Source organism: Larus michahellis, chromosome 8 (genome assembly GCF_964199755.1).
Source record: "Larus michahellis chromosome 8, bLarMic1.1, whole genome shotgun sequence".
Classification (NCBI taxonomy): domain Eukaryota; kingdom Metazoa; phylum Chordata; class Aves; order Charadriiformes; family Laridae; genus Larus; species Larus michahellis.
The window spans coordinates 17,488,053-17,508,373 of record NC_133903.1 but is presented as its reverse complement, the minus strand read 5'-3'; the positions used below and the strand labels follow the sequence as shown (position 1 = coordinate 17,508,373).

General features: G+C 65.6%; 1 protein-coding gene across 6 annotated transcripts; it reads left to right on the top strand.

The window, feature by feature from the left end:
• Nucleotides 1-2,227: 2,227 nt before the first annotated feature.
• On the top strand, nucleotides 2,228-18,406 carry SBK1 (SH3 domain binding kinase 1). 6 transcript variants are annotated; one of them, XM_074597881.1, is made up of 5 exons: nucleotides 9,550-9,682; nucleotides 10,750-11,574; nucleotides 15,877-16,079; nucleotides 16,186-16,388; nucleotides 17,450-18,406. In XM_074597881.1, the coding sequence occupies exons 3-5, from the start codon at nucleotides 15,884-15,886 to the stop codon at nucleotides 18,230-18,232; spliced, it is 1,182 nt and encodes a 393-aa protein (XP_074453982.1). In that variant the 5' UTR covers nucleotides 9,550-9,682; nucleotides 10,750-11,574; nucleotides 15,877-15,883; the 3' UTR covers nucleotides 18,233-18,406. The 6 variants fall into 6 exon arrangements, with proteins under 6 accessions (XP_074453981.1, XP_074453980.1, XP_074453984.1 ...); XM_074597884.1 differs by having other exon boundaries at nucleotides 9,580-9,682; nucleotides 10,943-11,574; XM_074597880.1 differs by lacking the exons at nucleotides 9,550-9,682; nucleotides 10,750-11,574 and adding an exon at nucleotides 2,228-3,246.
• Nucleotides 18,407-20,321: the final 1,915 nt, after the last annotated feature.

Sequence of the window (20,321 nt, the reverse complement as noted above, 5' to 3'; positions counted from 1 at the left end):
TGGTAGAGGAGGAGAACGGTGGAGCTCCATCTCCCATGGGCAAGGTCCCACCCGGGGCGGGGGTGCCCATCACCCACCACGAGCTCCCATGGGGCATCCACCAGGAGCCGCACGGATTCGTGACTGGCCACTCGGTCCCGCACTTTGGCGGGGGCTGGGAGGCAGCTAATGGGTTTTTATCGAGCCCCCTTTTTCTCTGGGTTTCTGCTTCTCTCCGCTCGGCCCATTAGCTGAGGCATTAAATTTTAACATTTTTCGTGGCTCCTTGCAAGCGTGTTCCCAGTGAGTGGGTGCCTGGGTGGGTGCCAGGGCCCCGGCGCCACACCCGGGGGACCTGGGGGACCGTGGGAGTCTGGCTGTGGCGGGGGGTACCCCCCTGTGCCCTGCGGGCAGGAGAGCGGCTCCCCCGGTGCCGGGTGGAAGCTGATGCTTCTCTCAGCTCCCAAGGACCAGCATGGCAGCAGCATCACTGTGAACACCCTGCCACAGCCCCATCGTCCTGGACGGATGTCCTTGCCAGCTCCCCATGTTGCCGGGGGGCGACAAGTCGGTGCCAAGCCCCCATCAGCAAGAGCAGCCAGACCAGTGCCCGCAGCACAGCCAGCCCACGGGTGATGCTGCCCGCAGCCCTGCCAGCTCCCACATCACCTCTGGGACGGGCAACCACCCTGTTGCCCACCCCTGTGCCCTGCAGGAGCGGTCCCCGAGCCTGGCCACCCGTCAGCTTCACCCTGTGTCCTCGCGGATGTCCCCAGCCCTCGCAAAACGCCCGGTGTAGGCCGGAAACTGGTAAACATCTAGCTCTGTTCTCGGACACAGCCGCAGCACTGCTGCTCCTGAGGGGGTTTTGCTGCCCCACGGCTCCCTTGGTGCAAACCAGCCCACGGAGCATGAGGGGACGCGCGCTCCCCACCCTGTGCCACAGGCTGTCCCCCGTCCCCTCTTTGCCATGGGTCTCCAGCGAGCGCCCTGCGGGTGAGCTCCGCTTGCCGTGGGCAGGTCCAAGGAGAAGACGAGTCCTTGAAGGGCCATGGGGTAACAGACTCCAATTAATGGCAGGAGAAACGCTCAGGCTTGAAAGAGCTGATGGAAGGGGATGTAAGCACACCCAGAACCATGGCAGGAGGGCGCAGGCAGCTGGGCTTCCTCCTTGTGCACCCCTGGGGGACATGTCTGCCCTTTTCCCAGCCGACCGCAGGCACCAGAGGCCAGTCCAAGGACTTGGGGGTCTCTGCTGAGCCCCAGCCACCATCCCGGCTCAGGACCAGTGCAGGGCAGCTGAAACCCACCAGAGCTGCCAAGCGCGGGCACCTCGCAGCCTCGCGTGTGGGACCATCCAGCCTAGCAGCCTTCTAGACACATGGAAGAAGGTGATGGAAATGAGTTTGGGATAAACCATGCTCTGGGTTCGGTCCCCTCTCCCCTTGAGCAGCAGGGCTGGGAGCTTTCTGGCCACAAGAAATTAAAAAGCCATCGATTCTTGCCATTAGAGGGGGCGTGGCGGGAGCAGATGCACTGCAAGCAGAGCCACACACTGAATAATTCACAGTGAGAGATGATGAAGCCCGTGGCCAGGCTGGGGAAGCCTCTCTGTGTCCTCTGCTTCTGCCCCAGGGCATCCAACACGGGCTGGGGCAAGGGACTGGCACAGCCCTTGGTCTTTGGGGCCTGGGGGGGGTCAGCTCTGCTCCCTGAGCTGGTCCCAACAGATGGAGAACGATGAGACTCCAGAGCTGCTCCATGAGGGCATGTGGCCACATGGATAATGGGGCTCCCGACCCAGCACGCTGTCCCCGAGGTGGCCTGTATTGTTCCCCGGGAGTAGCCGGCATTGCTGGCATGGTTGCTCTGGCTTGCGCTGGTGGCACAGCGCCACCCTTTATAGGGCAAAGATGCCACTCATGGGGCAGGGACACCACTTACGGGGCAGGGACACCCCTCATGGAGCACCATGGTGCTCCTGCTGTGCCCAGCAGGGACTGGCATGCTGTGCCCTGCCATGTCCCACTGTGCCTGGACGAGCGCGGCAAGCAGCCCCCTGGGAATGGCTCCCAGGTCACCTTCTCCATCACCATTGCGGCTCAGGGCACCCACGGGCACCCAGGCCAAGACAAATCCCCTCCCTGCTTGTGCCGTGTCCCCCGTGCCAAGGACTGGACAAGGCAGAGCCCAGGGAAGGAGGAGGAGACAGAGCACGGGTCTCTCAGTGACGCTCAGAAGATGGGTTGAGTTTGCCAGGTCTCAGCTGCGGTGCTGGCGAGCCCTGTGGCAGCAGCCCGGAGCCAGGAAGGGGCGGCTGGAGCCTGGGCAGGGCCAGCAGCGGCAGCCAAGGAGTTAACTTCCCAGCCTCACCGCATGAATCTGGAGCTATTAATACTCGCACGCTGGTTTAGCTGTCAGAGCGAGCGGCTGCTCTGCCGGTGAGACAAGCCCCGCGGAGCTGCAGCTCGCCGACCACACAACTTTCCTCTGCGAGCGTGCGGGGCTGCGAGCGTGCAGGGCTACCGGCCCAGCTACCTGCCTGCTGGACCCTGCCAGACCCTGCCGGACCCTGCCAGACCCTACCGGACCCTACCGGACCCTGCCAGACCCTACTGGACCCTGCCAAACCCTGCCAGATCCTGCAGGACCCCACCAAACCCCACCGGACCCCACCTGCTGCAAGCCCCCGTGCAGGGGACACTTTTCCCCCCGGAGTGCTCCCGTCCTCTCTGCCCACCACCCTCCAGTGCCACATGGGTGCTGGGTGCCGGAGAGGGGCAGCAACTTTCCCCGGCCTCTGAAGCATCGCGGGGCTTGGCCGGGACCTCCTTCTGCCCTGCCAGACCCCTCGGCCTGGGCGATGCCACCCCAAGTCCCCACTCTCACCCCCTGAGGACCGGTGCTGCCTCTGGCCGTGCTGCGCGATGGGTGCCGGGGTGGCATTGGGCATCACCGGCCCTGGAGCGAGGGCGACGCGGGACACGGCACAGCCCTGTGCTGCCTCCATGTGCGGTGAGCAGCCAGCCCCAGCGCTCAGCCCGGCCATCTGAAGGGCTCCCCGACACCATGGCCCCGGGCAGGCAAGCGTGAGCCTCCTGCCACCAGCAGCACTGGTGAGGGGGAGGAAGATGCCAACACGCCTCCAGTGCTGCCTGGCCTGCGGTCCCCCTCGCCCGGGCACGGTGGCCACCGGAGCCGAGCGATGGATTCCTTTTGCTTCGTCTGTTTCCAGAAAGAGGAGCTGCAGCCCCTGCACCTGCACAGGTCAGTGCCACCGTGCCCAGCTGGGCCATGCGCCGATGAGGGGACGTGCCATGAGCCCGTGACAGGCATGGGAGCACGGCGCCGAGCCGGGCTGGGGGATGATGCCTGGTGTTGAGAGCTGCCTTGGCTGTGCCGAAGTTTCCCTTGGAGCAGGCGCATCCCCCTGGCCAGAGGAGACCATGGCCGGGCGCTGTGCCCTGCCGTGCCATGCCATGCCGTGCCGTGCCGTGCCATGCCGGGGAGAGGCTGCGTGCACAGCACGTGTGCGCATCTGGCATGTCCTTCCCCAGCAGCAGCTCTCCAGGGCACGGGGTGGGCGTCCTGTGCCGTGCTGAGCATGGTGTGCCCATGGGAGCGGGGCTGTTGGCAGCAGTGTGTGAACCCAAGGCATCCCGGAGCCATCCCACCTGCTCCCCTGGACGCGGTCCCCAGCCCGATTCTGCTCTCAGGGACTTGGGGGTCAGGGGGACGGGGTGGCTAGGGGGTCCCCGAGGGGGGCCATGAAGGTCCCCAAGGCCTGGCCATCTCGGCAACGGCAACGGCGTTCGCCTCCCCCTCCTCCCCGAAAGCTCCTCTGCCATCCGCGCTGCTGAGCGGCAGCCAAGGCGGATGTGGTGGTGCCGGAATTAGCCAGGCAGCCGGCAGGGATGCGAGGTGTGAACGCCAGCACATGGTGTGCCCAACTGCTCCTCCCTGGCACCCAGCCACTGCCGGCTCCCGTCCCGAGCCGCTGGCGCCGGGGCAAAGCTCCCACCCCACCGTGGCTGGGACCCCCCCACGAGCACCGGCTGCCCACGGCGAGGGCCGGGTGCCGGGCTGGTGGCCAGGCAGGGCTATTGGCTGGCTGTGGGCGCGTACCAGTCCAGGCAGCCTGTCCTTCCTCCCCACTGTGCAAGAAGCTGTAGGATTTGTTTTGGTGTAAATCACGTCTTTTTGGCGCCTCAATTCCCGTGAATCGTGTCCCACGAGCTCGGCGCTGGCTGGGAAGGTGCCAGGAGGCGGGGGGGACAAGGGGACCGGGGGTGGGACAGGGGTCTGGGTGTGGATGCTGCTGGAGAGGGGCGCAGAGCATCCCCGGGGCTCCCATCTTACAGCCCGACCCGGGGTCGGAGCCGACCGGCCGCACCCAGCCTGCGCTGGGCCACAGGTGGCACGAGTTTGGCGTTCTCAGCCAGGGAGGGGAGCACCCAGAGTGACAGTGTGGTGGCCTGAGGTCCTGCATGGTGGCCGCAGGGACTACCCCTCCCCATGGGGGCACAGTGCAGGGCGGACACTTGTGGCTTGTCCCCGGAGACCTCTCCCTGTCCTGCCCGGCTGTGCTGGGAGGGCTCCCTGTCCCCCAACGCCCCCCCGCCCAGGTTGTCACCAGCCTGTCCCTAACAGCTTTTCCCTGGGCCTGCCGCCAGCCCGTGGGGCCGGGACTGTCATCGCCTGTCACCGCCGGCACAGCAGCTACCGGGGTGGGCTCCCCCGGGGCTGGGGCGGGTGGGGGGTGGCGGCAAGGGGGACCCAGCGGGTGCTCCCCGCTCTGCCACCGTCCCACCGCATGTCCCTGTCCCCCCGAGCCGGAGAGAGCGCGTGGGCCCACGCACGCGGGTGGGTGGCAGCGTGCCTGTCCCCGCAGCCTCGCTAGATGGTGCCAGGAGAACGGGCTGCGAGTGGAGGCGGCCGGCGGGCGGGCGGGTGCCGGACGGTGCCGGGGGGCCAGGGCGGGCCCCGGGGGCTCTCCCCGTGCTCCCAGTTCAGTCCCGCTTGTGGCTTTGGCCCCGTTTGGTGAGGGGGTGGGAAATGCTGGGAGCGGGATCTGTGGGTACAGCTGCGCCGCGGCCCCAGGCAGCGATCCAGTTGGCATCTGTAGCTTCAGACAGGGGGTGGGAGGGGGATAGTGCCGTGACCCCGCTACACCCCCAAATCCCACCTCCCCCAGGAAGAACCCCCCCTTCTGCTTCTGTTCAAAAGAAACCCGTTCAAAAGAAAACCCTTCCGTTTCCTTTCAAGCCAGTGGCTTAACAGTCATCATTATGCTCCAGAGTCAACACCGTGTCAGAGCGCCCTGCAAGTGGTCCTCAGGCAGACGGTGCTGACCCAGCCTGGGCCGGGGAGGGTGCGGGAAGCATGCAGGAGACTGTGTCCCCCCACACAGCTGGCTTGGGTCCATCCTCTGCCCCCCCAGGAGCACGGGATGGGAGCTGGGGGGCTGCGGGAGGGGAGGCAGCCCAAGGGCTGCTGGCAGCAGCTCGGCATGTCCCCACGGCACCACGGGCTGCGTCTCCTCCCTGACCTTGAGAGCAGCTGCTGGGAATCTCACCCCGGCAGCCGCAGCAGGGGATGGCAGCACGCCATCGGGGGGGACCACCGAGGCGGGGGGCACTCAACCCCCCACCCCAGCACTGCGGGACCCAGCTCCCGCCATCCCCCTTTCCCACGGAAATCCCCCTGCCTGGGCGCTGTCCCCAGGGACCGAGGGGGGCACCCAGCCCCCCCCCAACATGGGTCCTGCACCCCGGGTGGTGATACGGAGGGATGCCAGGCGAGCGGCACAGGGAGGGGGACAGCGGGCAGCCAAGGTCACACCAGTGCCCGCACCGAGTGGCGAGGTGGCCTCACCGCAGGGACAGGGCAGGAGATTTCGGGGTTCGGTGGATGCTACTGTGGGAGGGCGGGGGGGAGACATCCAAAAGCAGTTGGGAGAAGCCGCCAGCGCTGCAGCTCCCGGCGTGCTTCACTCTAGCGTCGCCCTCCCTCCTTCCCTCCCCGCCTGCTCCTTCCCAGCATCCCTGCCAGCATCTTACGGCAGGTTTTAGCTCATGTCACCAGAGTGTGACAGGCTGCGGGTGGCCCTGGCACCCCCTCACCCACGTGCTGTGCGGCCCCTTGGCCCCCACTCTGACAGGGCGAGGGGACAACCGAGACACAGCGAAGGGACGACGAGCGACCTTCTCGCTGAATTTGGAGGGATTTGGGCTTGCTGAGAAATATTTGGGGCTTTTCAGGTCATTTCCCTGCTGCCCGCCCTGTCCTGGCACACCCCCCGTGGCACCAGCTGGGATATTTCCTTTCCGAGCAGAAATCCTGGGGGCATTCCTGGTCCCTTGGGATGGAACTAGGTGATAACCGTGTTTGATCCGGCTCCTTTAATCTCCCTGATCTTAATTAGTTATTAATATTCTCTAAGTGCTTTGAAGACCCAGAGCTCGATGCAAACCCCGACTGGTGCTACTGGTGTTCAATCTCTGCCTGACCCACGTGCTGGCGATGTGCTGGTCTGCCCCATGGAGCCCCACGGAGCCCTGCTGAACCCCCATGGAGCCTGCTGAGCCCTACGGAGCCCCATTGAGTCCCACAGAGCCTTGCTGAGCCCCACAGAGCCCCGCTGAGCCCCACAGAGACCCACGGAGCTTTGCTGAGCCCCATGGCAACCTGCTGAGCCCCATGGAGACCCATGGAGCTCTGCTGAGCTCCATGGAGGCCCACAGAGCCCCATGGAACCCATGGAGCCTTGCTGAGCCCCATAGAGATCTTCCGAGCCCCACAGAGCCCCACAGAACCCCAAAGAGCCCCACAGAGCCCTGCTGAGCCCCATGGAGCCTTGCTGAGCCCCATGGAGAGCTTCTGAGCCCCACGGAGCTCTGCTGAGCCCCACGGAGCCCTGCCGCAGCCCGATGGCTCAGCCTCCATGTACCCGGGGCACGGCACAGCCCCATCCTCCAGCACCGGGGTGGTGACACCGGGAGCCGAGCCGCCTGCGGGGCCTGTGACACTGTCCCCGCAGCCCCCCACGGTCCCCGGTCCCCGGCGCCTGGCTCCTGACCTAGAAACAGCCCCGAGCTATAAATAGGGCGAGGGGAAGGAGAGTGGAGAGGCAGAGCTCGGAACACAGCGAGCGAGAAGCTGCGAGAGCCGGGGAGCCGCAAGCCAGGGGACGGACGGCATGGCAAGGGCAGGCAGGGGACACGGGGGCCTTGTGAGGGTGCCGTGGGAAGGGACGAGGCTGGACCCTCTCCGTCCCCACCGGGCGATGGAGCGGGGCGTGCGAGGAAGGCTGTGGTGGCTTTTACCAGCCCGTGTCCTGCCTGTGTGGCAGCACCTGGAGCACCCCAGCTCTGTCCCATCTCCCTCACCGGCGCCACCGTCCCCCTAAGATGCTCTCCTGCCCTGTGCCAGCCCTTTCCCAGCCCCAACTCGGCTGGTCCGAGCACCCATCCAGCGCCATCCAGCTGCCCCGGCCTGCTGGGTCACCAGCTCCGGTGACACAGGGGACAGCATTTCTCCTCTCGGTGGGGATAGTCCATACTCGGAGCATCCGAGCCACGGGTGCCGGGAGCTGTGGCAGGGACCGGTGAGCAGAGCAGGGATTGAGGGGACCGATGAGCGTCCATGAGCCACAGCCGCCTCTCCCACTGCCCGGGCCGGACACCGGCCGTGTCCCGGGTGGCTGCCGGATGGGAGAAGGGTGGCAATGTCACAGCAGCGCCTGTCACTGAATTAAAGAAAAGTGTCAGAATGTGATTCAGCCTCTTGCATTAAAGTCATTCATAAAAAGACTAATTGCTCTGCTAAACTGGAAGCGGATTAGAGCCGCCGGTGAGTCAGTGGCGATGGCTCCTCTGCCCTCCCCGGTGGCGGGGGGCTCGGGGGACAGTGGCAGCTCTGGTCCCTGGTTGTGTCTGATACAACTTGCCATTACCCCTTGGAGTGTGGGGCAGCCCCACGGCTGTGGGTTGGCTCAAAGTGGCCTCAAAGTGACCCGGGGCCCAGCAAAGAGCCAAGGAAGCCCCAAAGCAAACCATGACCTTGTGACAAAATGTCCCTGCTCAGCCCTGGTGAGCGCAGGAAGAAATCCATAAAGACGGGATCTGCCCTGGGATGCTCCAAGGAGGATCGTGGTGCCGACCCCTCGCCCTCCTCTGGGTGAGCTGCCACTGTCCCCCGGGCTGGAGGTGCCCGGGAGCTCCTGATGCCCGGCGCTGGCATCACTTGCTGAACAGGTTGCCAAATGTTAACGCAGCTGAAGGGAAGCCCGGGTGGCGCATCTGCCTCAGCCGGCTTTCCCTGGCTCTCTCCGAATGGTCCCGCCATTCCTGGGTGCGTGGGGGTAAGCCGCGTGTCCTGCACGTGTTTAGGAGTGGGAATTCGGAGGGTCCAGCCAGGCACTGCCCGCAGCCCAGGGTGGGCATCACCCGCGCTGAAGGAGAAGAAATACAAAGTCTTGGAAGGCTCTGGGAGAGGAGGAGCCGGGGAACCTGGAAACAGCGGGATGGGGTCCTGTGGAAGGACATTTCTGATGCAGGGTGCTGATGGTGGTGAAGCCCAGATCATAGAATCACAGAGTGGTTTGGTTTGGAAGGGACCTTGAAGACCACCCACGAGGCTACCCCCTGCCCTGGGCAGGGACACCTCCCACCACACCAGGTTGCTCCAAGCCCCCTCCAACCTGCCCTTGAACACCTCCAGGGATGGGGCAGCCACAGCTTCTCTGGGCAACCTGGGACAGGGGCTCACCACCCTCACAGCCAAGAATTTCTTCCTCAGATCTCATCTAAATCTCCCCTCTTGCAGTGTAAAACCCTTCCCCCTCGTCCCCTGGCTGGCCTCCCTGATCCAGAGTCCCTCCCCAGCTTTCCTGGAGCCCCTTTAGGGACTGGAAGGGGCTCCAAGGTCTCCCCGGAGCCTTCTCTTCTCCAGGCTGAACCCCCCCAGCTCTCTCAGCCTGTCCTCACAGCAGAGGGGCTCCAGCCCTCCCAGCATCTCCGGGGCCTCCTCTGGCCCCGCTCCAACAGCTCCGTGTCCTTCTGCTGTTGGTGCCCCAGAGCTGGAGGCAGCACTGCAGGGGGGTCTCCCCAGAGCGGAGCAGAGGGGCAGAATCCCCCCCCTCGCCCTGCTGCCCCCGCTGCTGGGGATGCAGCCCAGGGTTTTCCAGACTCGGGCTACCGGAGTCCTTCGAAGGGCTGAGGGGCCCGATCCTGCCCGGGTGCCGGTGCCTGTCCCTCCTCCCCATGGGTGGCTCCCCCGGGCGGTGGGGCAGGAGGAGGAGGAGGAGGAGGAAGGCGGCTCCTCCGGCGCAAACCCTCCCGCGCCCCTGCCTGCGCCGGGGTGGGGTGGGAAGGATGGAGGATGCCCCGCATCCCCCCCAGCGCCCGGTGATAACGGCGGCGGAGCCCCCCCCTCCACCGCGCCCCGTTTCCCCTGCGCGTCCCCGGGGGCTGCGGGGCGGCGCCGGTGGCGGGCGGAGCGCGGGGCGGGGCGGGGCGGCGGTGAGGGGGGGCCGCGCTCCGCTCCGCTCCTCCGGTGGCGGTGGCGGCGGCGGCGGCGGCGGGGCCGCGGCATGAGCCCGGCGGTGCGGGTGGCGAGCGGCCCCGGGCGGGGGGCGAGCGGTGGCGGCGGCGGCGGCTCCTCTCCCGCCGAGGACGGGGGGCGGTGGAGGCTCCCCCCTCCGGTAAGGCGGCGGTGGTGGTGGTGGTGGGGAGGGGGGCGCGGGGTGGGGGGGGCACCGCCCGCTCCGGTACCGGCCGCCGCCTTTGTGGCGGGGCCGCCCTTTGTCTGCCCGCACGGCGCGGAGCGGGCGGGGGGGACGCGGGTCCCCCGGTGCGACCATCACCCGAATTACCATCGCGGCATGAATGGGATGGGGGGGCGCCTCCCGCCGCTCCCCGCAGAACCGGGGAGGGGGGGGGGGTGGTGGTGGTCACCGGGCGACGCGGGTGCTGCCCCCGGGGGGCTCGGCCGGCCGGCCGGCCCCCCCCATCCCGGGGAAGGAGCGCGGGGTCCCGGTGGCGGGTCCCCTCCTCCGGCCGCCGCCACCTGCGCCCCGGCCCTGCGGCGGCGGGGGGCGGGGGACACAAAGTCGGGGCCGGGGAGGGGTGAGGCGTGTGTCCCACTTGGAAGGAGTTGGTGGCAGAGCGGGGAGAAAAGGGATCCCAGGGAATATATTTTTTTGGGGGGGAGGGGGGGGGCTCCGTAAGGATGCGCTGAGATGGAGAGCGGCGGGGGAAGGGGAGCGGGGGGGGGCGGCCCCGGGGGCAGCTCAGGCCATCTCCCCACGGCATCTCCCCTCGTCACCCCCCGATTCCCCCCGCTGCCGGTGCGGGAACCGGCCTCCAGCCCGCACCAGCCTCCCGCCGGCTGCGGCTGGGGAAGGGGAGCGTGACCCACTTTCCTCCCGGTCCCCGCAGGCGGGCGACGCCAGCCGGGAGTCCTGCCGCAGCTCGGGGACAGCCGAGTGGCACGGGGCTGGGGGGCGGGGGGGGCACACGGGGATGTTGGCTCTGAACACCCCTCTGCGCTGGGTCTGGCGTCGGGGTGTCGCCTGCCCGGGATGTGATGCCCAGGATGCGGGGATACAGCAGCCCCCACGGCGTCTAAAGGCCATGAAGCCCCTTGGAGCAGAGACGGGGCCGGTTTTCACAGCGGGGTGACGTGCCCCAATGTCCCCAAGAGCCAGAGGGGCCGAGGGTGGCCCTGTCCCCCCCGGGCAGGTGCAGTTCGGGGCGTTTGTCTTTGCAGATCCCAAACGTGCGATGCTGCCGGCGCTGGTGGAAGAGTTTTGGGAGGGAGATGATGACAGGCTGATGAAACCAATCAAACAATGAAGTAATCATAAATCCCCGGTGCCGGCGGCGAGGCGAGGCGCGGCGAAGGCGGGAGGAGCTGGAGGCTGGAGTAGCCGAGGTCCTAACGAAGCCATCCCGCTCCTCAGGGGAAAAATTCCCGGGAGGCAGAAGCACTGAAAGGCGGCCAAGGTCCTGCCCTCGGGGGCCGATGGACGGAGACGGCGCGGTGCATCCGAGGGCAGGGAAAATCCTGCCGGCAGCTGCGGGAGAGCAGTGCGGAGGGCATGGAGGACGGCGGCAGGAGGGGAGAGCGGTGACTCCCCGGGGAGCGGCGGCCGCTCGTCCCTCGGGAGGACAGCGAGTGCTGCCGCAGGAGAGAGCCCGGGCACTGCTTCATCTGCTCTTCCCAAATTTTTCCTGCGGAGGCTGGCTGTGAAACCTGAATCCTGGGACCAAAGGCTGAAGAAGGTTGTTGTGGGCTCGTGGCCGGGATGGGAGATGGTTCCCGCTACAGGGGATGCTACAGATGGGTGTGACGGGGCCTGATCCCGAGACGTCCCCGCCGGGAGAGCGGCACCCACCGACTGGGACACCACGCGGTTCTGGGTGTTTGTTGGCTTTGCCGAAGCCCATCCTGGTGCTGGTCAGTCTGCTCTGGTGCGGGCAAGGAGCCGGTATGGGAAACTCTGGATAAGTGGGAATTCAGTGCCCTCACGTGGAGTGGAGTGTCCCCAACTGGGGGCACTGGGAAGTCACGGTTGCTGCTGCTTCGGCGGAGGTTTGTTGCTGGTTCAGGCTCGTGGCGTAAGCGGCACGTGAGGGTTTCCCACCGCCACGGAGCCGGTGAGAGGACGTGGGGATGTGCTCCATCCATCCCCTCCACGGGAGGTGGCGGGATGCTGGCAGAGGGGCTGTGCCCGAAATGCTGCCCACTTGCAGCCGCCGGCCTGTGTCCCTGTGCCGTGCGTGACCAGCCACCTCCCGGACATGGTCGGCTTGTCTGGAGTGGCTTTGGATGGCCCTGGGGTGGCCCGTGGGTGAAGGGACCCTCTCCCTGCCCGTGTTCCACTGCTCTGGGGTGGGATGGGATGCAGCGGCCGGGTCGGCTGGAGGATGCAGCGGGTACCTATAGCCCTGACCCCCGGCAAGATGCCCGTCCTCCCCCTGCACCCGCGGAGACATCGTCCTCGTTTGGCCAAGGTGCCTTTGCCAGCCCTCCCTGGGTGCCGCTGCCCCCGGGAAGTACAGCTAATAACGCCTCGTGCGGGTCCCGGTGGCGCCGAGGAGGAGATGAGAGGATGTCCCCAGAACGGGGTCAGGCAGCAATGGAGGCGGCGCAGACTGGAAATGGAGTGGGAGGCAGCGGCTGGGCGCAGGGCACGGCCGAGGCACCGCCTGTCCCCTCGCCACGGTGGCACCGGGGCAGCGCCGGGGTGGTGCGGGAGGTGGGGGACCGGACACGGGGATGGCCAAGAGCTCGCTTGGAAATGGCTTTGCTGGCTCAGCGGGTGGTTTGGAGAAAATAAGGGAGGTTTGGGAGCCGTCCGGGGTGCGGAGGGAGCGAGACCCTCCCGACGGGTGCCCTGGCCTCCAGCCTGCCGGGCTGGGGGGGAGTCAGTGTTACCCGCTAACGACCAATGCCAATTACTCCATAATTAATGAGCACGCTGCCATCGTAGGGAGCGTCACAGGGGCGGGAGGGGATGGGGATGGGGGAAATGAACGTTCTGCAAAATATAGGTGGTGTGGCTGGGGCACCCGCAGGGACAGAGCAGCACATGCCTGCACCCGCCCCGCTGCCAGGCATTTCTCATTTTCCCCCTCTCTAAAGATAAATCCGGGTCTTGCAGAGACCCTAACCCTGCCCCACGTGGTTTTTCCCTTCGTTTTCCCAATTCCTTGCCCCAGAGCAGCCCACGGTGCAGGACCTGGTCTCTCACCATGCCGCCTGGCCACAGAGACCCCCACGTTGGGCTCAGCCCCAAACCCTTTTCCTTTGGCCCCGCTCAACATCCCGCTTGTTTCCTGATGCATCCAGAGGGGGGGTTTCCCCCCCTTTTCCCTCTTGATTTCCAAGCAGCTGCTGCTCCAGCAGCCTCCTCTGCCGGGTGCCCAGGGCAGCTCTCCTGGGCGGCCTCTGCTCCTCTCAACGAGCTCTTAATGAGTTTGCAATTACTTATTGGCAGAGCCCGTGCGCCCAGGGCCGGGCGTGCAGCAGAGCGGGATGCGGAGCCGGGGAGAGCATCCCTTTGCCGGGAGCAGCATTGGGCTGGGAGTGGGTTGGCGGTGCCGGCCCCGGTACCCGGTGGAATGCCGGGCTCCGGATACAGGATTCCATCCTCCCGGGAGCCGCTCCACGGTGTTGGGGATGGAGCCGGGGAGGTTTGGGGAGAGGAGCGGCCGTTGCCGACGGGAGACGAGTGGCTGCCTATAAATACCTGCCAGGGAGCGAGGAAGAGGTGGGTGGATTATCCTCCTCGCTCAATGAGATAAATGGTTCTGAAGCTTAAACACAGAACAATTTTAGTCTGAATAGTAGGAGAAACGGTTCAGGACGCAGAGATGACGGCATGAAGCGCCTGCGGTGAGCGGCGGGGTCCCGCTGCCGCTTGGCAGCATCTCGGCTGCCCGGGGTGTCGTGCTGCGGGGGCCTTCGCCAGGACTCAGCCGGGATGCGCATCGCTCCTCCCTGCTTTTCAAAGCGCCAGGAACACCCGAAACAACCGGGGTGGGGGGGGTCCGTGCGCTGGGAAGGCGGTTTGGGCTTCCCTGGGTTTGGGCTCCTCCGCCCCGGTGCTTGGGAGCCGTGCCGGGGAGGCGAGAGAGGAGCCGCTGTGCCGGGAAAAGGCCCCGTTTCTGCTCCGGTTTGGCACGATGCGGCACGCGGCTGCACGGGCGGGTGCGTCGGAGTGACTGGTGTGGGCATGGGAGGCAGCCAAGGATGAGGGACCTCATCCCTGGCCATGCCAGGCGGGATCCCGGCAGGGTCACTGGCGGCAGGAGCCACACCGCAGCCGGTTTGCCCCCGCTCGGGCTCCATAAACCACCCCAAAAGCAGCAGCCACAGCCCTGGGGCGGCTGCACAAGGCGGGCAGGCGGCGGGCAGGGACCTGGGGTGGTGGGACACCCCTTTCCCATGGGTGTTCCTGGGTTGCCGGTCGGCAAGGAGCTGCCGGGCAAACCCAACAGGTTTAGCCGAGGGGAAAAAACCAAACAGCCCTTGACTCGGAGAGCGCTTTTCAGCCGCCGTCAGTCCCTCACCTCCTCTCTCCCAACCCACCGGCAGGTTGTTTTTTTTCCCCAAACTCCGACTTTGCCGACTTGAATAATTGCGTTTCAACACCGGTTAATTAAGAGACATTGACGAGCGTGATTGTAAACTCAAGTGTAGACAGAATTCTTCTTGCAGGATGCTGGGAGCTGTTTTTAGTCATGCCTCCATCGAGCTGCCGCGCGGATCCACCTCCACCTCCAGCACCCCGCCGCTGAAACGGTGCTCCTCTTCCAGGAGGCCAATAAAACACTATGGAGATGAGCCGCTTTGGAGATCTTATGAGTCAAAGCCGTTACATTTTTGGAACATCATGATGTTGAAGTTCCTTTTCTATTTTTTGCCCAACTTCCCAGGAGAAGAAAAAAAAAAAAAATATATATATATAATAAATGAAGAAGCTGAGCTCTGCTTTGGGATGAGGGGCCGGTGGAAAGAAAGGAAGGGAGAGGTTGGAGATGAGGCTCAGCCACGTTGAGAAAAGGCTGGGAGGAACCTCGTGCATCGGGCAGGATCCTGACCCCCGGGGTGGTTCGTGGGTGCTTTGAAGGGGGAGGAGGGGGGGAGGTCTGGCACCGCTTGGGGGTGGCTCTCGCACCCGCTGTGTGGCCGTGGCACGGGGTTCAGCCTGTGGGCATCGTCCTGGCTCCCTCCCACGGACTCAATCTTATGCGGATGTGAGCTTGCCGTCCGCCAAACACCCGAATGGGTGTTTGGCGGGCGGTGAGCCCACGTCCGCAGCCGCTGAGAGCCCACGCCGCAATCCCTGGCCACTCGCAACTCCATCCCGGCACCAATGGGACCCCCGGGTGCCGTCGGTCCCGGATCAAGCTGGATTCATTTATTAATTTTATTTATTTATTTATTTATTTCCCCCCCTCGGTGAGACGCCGCGTTCAAAAACCTAAATATAAACCAACGCCCGCTCGGCTGCTGCCCCGTGATTTTTTGGCAATATCTGCTCCAAAATAAAAAGCAGCCGGAGGGGCGGCTTGCGCGGGGCGCTGCGTTCGTGCTCTTGGCGGGGGGTGACGGAGGGCGACGCGGCGCCCCGAAGGCATCAGAGGACACCCCGGGATGGTTTTGTTTGCCGTGGTGGGTGAGTCCGAGCTCGGTTCTCCTCGCGGGGATGGCCGGGGCGAGGAGGAACCGCTCCTGGTTTGCTGGAATGTCGGTGGTGTTGTCCGTGTTCCGGGCGTCCTGGTTGGGGAAGGCAAGAGTCGGTGCCGATGGATGGTCAGAGGCTTATGGCGGCGTGAGGTGCTGCAGAGCCATCGTGTCCCGCTCAGTGTCTGCGACATGGCCCTGGCCTGGCTCCGGAGCATCGCTGGCTCGGGAAGGGGCTCCGGTGCTCTGCAAAGGGTGGAGGGGACACGGCTGGCTCCCGGTGTCCCCACTGGGGAGCCCGAAAGGGCCTCAGCTCCCATCCTGCGTGGTGGCTGTGAACACAGCAGGGCCAAGGAAATGCATGTGTGTTGCCACGTCCCTGCCCTCCTGGCTCTGCCGTGCCCCGAGCCCTCGCTTTGCCCCCCGGCATCCCCCCCCTGAGTCAGAGTCACGGGGGCCAGAGCACCCCCTGGCCCTGCCCCCCGTGGCTGGAGCATCCTCTGCAGAGCCGTTGGGTTGGTGGCCCCTGGGGACAGAGGGCTGGCACCCAGCGGGTGCTGCTTGGCACCGCTCCGAGCGTCCCCCTGCCCCTTCGCAAGGCGCCGTGTCTGCCAGCCCCGGGGACGGGACAGGATGGGAGGGGACGGGGCGCGGGGGCTTTGCAGCACCCACCAAAATTGGTGACCCACCTCTGCCTTGCAGCGCAGCCATGAGCGCGGGTTCGATTGAGCAAGAGCCGTCGCGCAAGCTGGCCTGCTGCGGGGTGCCCCTCATCACGGAGGACATGCAGTCCCTGGCCATCCGCACCCTCTCGGGCACCGACATCAGCAAGCACTACGACCTCATCCGCGAGCTCGGCAAGGGCACCTACGGCAAGGTGGACCTGGTGTCCCACAAAAGCACAGGTGAGGGGAACGGGAGGCGCGTGGGGGACGCGGCCACGCTGGGAGCAGGGTGCCCAGCATGTCCCAACCGTGCCCTGGGCTCACCCCCATCTCCTGCCCACCACAGGCACCAAGATGGCCCTGAAGTTCGTCAACAAGAGCAAGACGAAGCTGAAGAACTTCCTGCGGGAGTTCAGCATCACCAACACGCTCTCCTCCAGCCCCTTCATCATCAAGGTCTTCGACGTGGTCTTCGAGACTGAGGACTGCTACGTCTTTGCTCAGGAGTATGCCCCCGGCGGGGACCTCTTCGACATCATCCCGCCACAGGTGGGACCCTCCCGACGCTCCTGTGGAAGCCTTTTTGGGGTGTGGGGGTGGTGGGGGCTCAGAATCCCCAGGGTGCTGAGCAAAGCTGCCGCTGTGCTTCGGTGGCCATGTGGGAGGGGGCGTCATGCTCAGGAACCAGGTCAGCCCCAACCGCAAGCACCTAGAAGCAAGTCTGGGACCCATCAGCCATCCCTGGGGTGGCCTGAGACCCATCACCTGTCCCTAGAGTGGTATGGGACTCATCATGCGTCCCTAGGGTGGCCTGAGATCCATCACCTGTCCCTAGGATGGTCTGAGACCCATCACCCATCCCTAGGATGGTCTGAGGCCCATCAACCATCCCTAGGGTGGCCTGAGATCCATCACCTGTCCCTAGGATGGTCTGAGACCCATCACCCATCCCTAGGATGGTCTGAGGCCCATCAACCATCCCTAGGGTGGCCTGGGACCCATCAACCATCCCTTGGGGTGGCCTGAGATCCATCACCTGTCCCTAGGATGGTCTGAGACCCATCACCCATCCCTAGGATGGTCTGAGGCCCATCAACCATCCCTAGGGTGGCCTGGGACCCATCAACCATCCCTTGGGGTGGCCTGGGACCCATCAACCATCCCTTGGGGTGGCCTGGGACCCCTCGTCCATCTCCGGGGGTGGCCTGAGACCCATCACCCATCCCCTGGAGTGGCCTAAGACCCATCACCTGTCCCTAGAGTGGTATGGGACTCATCATGCATCCCTAGGGTGGCCTGAGACCCATCACCTGTCCCTAGGATGGTCTGAGGCCCATCATCCATCCCTAGGGCAGCCTGGGACCCATCAACTATCCCTTGGGTGGCCTGAGACCCATCAACCATCTCCTGGAGGTCCTGAGACCCATCACCCACCCCTAGGGTAGCCTGGACCCACCACCTGTCTCCCGACTGCAGAGAGCACCCCAGATAAAAGCAGCCATGACCGCGTCACATGTGTAATGACATAGCGATGTGACGGTCCCCGAGCTGGGTGGGATCACCATGGGGTTCAGTGGCGGGTGGCTGACGCCGTGTCCCCGCGCCCGCAGGTGGGGCTCCCCGAGGAGCTGGTGAAGCGCTGCGTGCAGCAGCTGGGCCTGGCCCTCGACTACATGCACAGCAAGAGCCTGGTGCACCGGGACATCAAACCGGAGAACGTCCTGCTCTTTGACCGCGACTGCCGCCGCGTCAAACTGGCCGACTTCGGCATGACCCGCAAGGTGGGCTGCCGGGTCAAGCGCATCAGCGGCACCATCCCCTACACGGCGCCCGAGGTCTGCCAAGCCGGCCGGGCAGAGGGTTTCGCCGTGGACACCAGCATCGACGTCTGGGCTTTCGGGGTGCTCATCTTCTGCGTCCTCACCGGTAACTTCCCCTGGGAGGCAGCGGCGGCTTCCGACGCCTTCTTCGAGGAGTTTGTGCGGTGGCAGAAGGGGCGGCTAGGGGGGCTGCCCTCGCAGTGGCGGCGCTTCACGGACAGTGCCCTGCGCATGTTCCAGCGCCTGCTGGCCCTCGACCCGGAGAAACGCTGTCCCGTCAAGGAGGTTTTCTACTTCATCAAATGCGACCTGATGGCCGAGGTGCGGCGCCGACCCTCCTACCGCTCCCGCAAGCACGCCGGGGACAAGCTCCCGGCCGGTCCCCATCGTCACGAGGCGGCCGGCTCCTGCACCCCGGCCCCGCTCAAGAGGACCGTCCTGACCGAAGGGAGCAGCCCCCGCGGCCCCGAGCCGAGCGCGGCCCCCCCGGGGACGGCCAGCAGGACAGACGGACGGCAGGATAAAGGCAAAGGGCAGATGGTCCTGGCCACAGCAATAGAGATCTGCGTCTGATGGCGCCGGGGCGGCATGCGGTGGCCGCCCGTCCTGTCCCCCCTCCCCGGGGACAAGGATGGGGCTGGGGAGCGTGTTGCTCGTGGTGATGGCACGAGCCGGGACCAGGCTCCGGGTCTCCCAAAGCAAAAAAAAAAAAAAAAAAAAAAAAAAGAAAAAGAAAACAAAAGCAAAGAGGAAAAGGACAAAACTGGTTGCGCTCCGTAGCGCCGAGGATGCTGAACCGCCCCCCCCTGCCGGGGTGAGGGCACCGCTCGGCGCCGGGGAGGACATTGGCGCCCCCTCCGAGGCTCCCCCCATGTTGGCATGGGGAGGGGGCTCCCCATACGAGGAGGAAGAGCCGGGAGGGGCTCTGCGTGGGTGGGGGTCACCCCCGAGGGGTGGGAGGGGTCCGGGGCAGCCAGTGCCCATCGGCTCCCCCCGACCCCGTGCTTGCCCCCCGGCCGGGGCGCGAGAAGGCCGATGACCCCGCACGGTGGAGGAGGCCTTTGGGGAGGTTTGGGTGGGTGGCGATTTGCCCCCTTCCACCCGTCCCTGCCCCGCTGGTGGGGGGCGGGAGGGGATGGGGAGGTGGGCGCTGGGTTGGTGATGGGGGAACCTGGGGGTCGCTGGCAACCCGGGACCCCTGGCCTCCCCGGCTGCCTCCCTGCCGTGGGAGGTGCTGGCAGCCATTGATGTAGCAAGTGTCCCTGTCTGTGTGTCGTCGTGCGTCCCAGCCGCTGGCAGCCCCTGTGTCCCCTTGCCTTGCCCCGCTGGGTGGCCGCACGCTGGCCCCAGACCCCCGGCCGGAGGGACCTGTCCCCTCCCAGCCGGGAGCTGCGCTCCGGGCTCCGGTGGTGGCTGTGGTGCTGGCTGTCCGGCGGGTGGGATGCTGGGGGCCAGGCTGGCTCTGCTGTGGTGGTGTCCCCTTGTCCCCTCTGCAGACTTTTTTGTACCCAGGGACTGGAAACGGTGGCACATCTCCAGGGCAGGACCTGGGGAGCAGGGGAGGGGGCGTGCGGTGGCCTCCTGAAGGTCCCCAGGGCTCCCTGCGCTGTCCCCATCGCCCTCTTTGCTGTCACCCCTTCCCCGAAGCCCGGTTCCCCTCCCCTGGGGCCGGCGGGGAGGAGGCAGCGGGGTAAATCCCCCCCGCCCCGGGGCTGGCTGCAGCGAGGCGGGGCGGGGGGGGGTGGCAGGAGCCACTGGTGGCCCCTTTGTGACGAGGCCGTTATTGGGGGTGTCAAACCCTCCTGGTTTCGGGCACCCAGGGCAGTGGGGAGGGGCTGGGGGGGCACCCCAAGGTGGCAGCACCCAAGCCCTGGCACGGTTCGGGCTTCCCTCCCACGGGGTGGGTGCCGTGGCGACATCCCCCCTCCTCAAATCCCTCTGCCCCCCCCCCCCAATTCCCGCACAAAGGGCTATAACGCTATTCAGCAGCAGCAGCAGCAGTTTACACAGCAGGCGGGTGCCCGGCCGGACCCCCCCCGCCACCGCCGCTGCCCCCCGACCCCGTCCCCACGGCACACCACCCACCCCCCCCCCCCCCCCGCCCCCGCCCGCGGTGCCGGGGCCGAGGGCCGGTTTTAGAAGTAGCATTGCCCCGATGTAGAGACGCTAGGCGCCGGTTTTTTCTCCTTTTTGCCTTAGGTCCCTCCATGTCCTCGATCTTTCGTGCAATAATGTAGATAAGGGATCCCCGCCGCCCCCCTCCTCCCTTCCCGGGGAGGGCCCGGTTGTACCTTTCCCGGGTGGTCTGTCCCGCTGCGGAGGGGGGGGGGGTGCGGGGTGGGGGGGTGCCCGGGTGTGATTTCTGTTCCCGTCGAGGTCGCTGTGTCGGTAGGTTGTCGGGTTTTTAATTTCCAGTTCCCTCGGCTGTCGGGTTCCGGACCTTCTTCCCGTAGGAGAGGCTGTAGTGTCACAGACGTTACCTCAGTTTGTCACTGTCGAAAAAGGATTAAAAAAAACAAAAACAAACAAACAAACAAAAAAAAAACCACCACAAAAAAACCACACGAGTAAAAAAAAAAAAAAAAAAACATAAAAAATGACAAAATACATAGTTATAAAAGCAACAAAAAAATTCTTAATGGCGGTGAAGACTTTTTTTTTA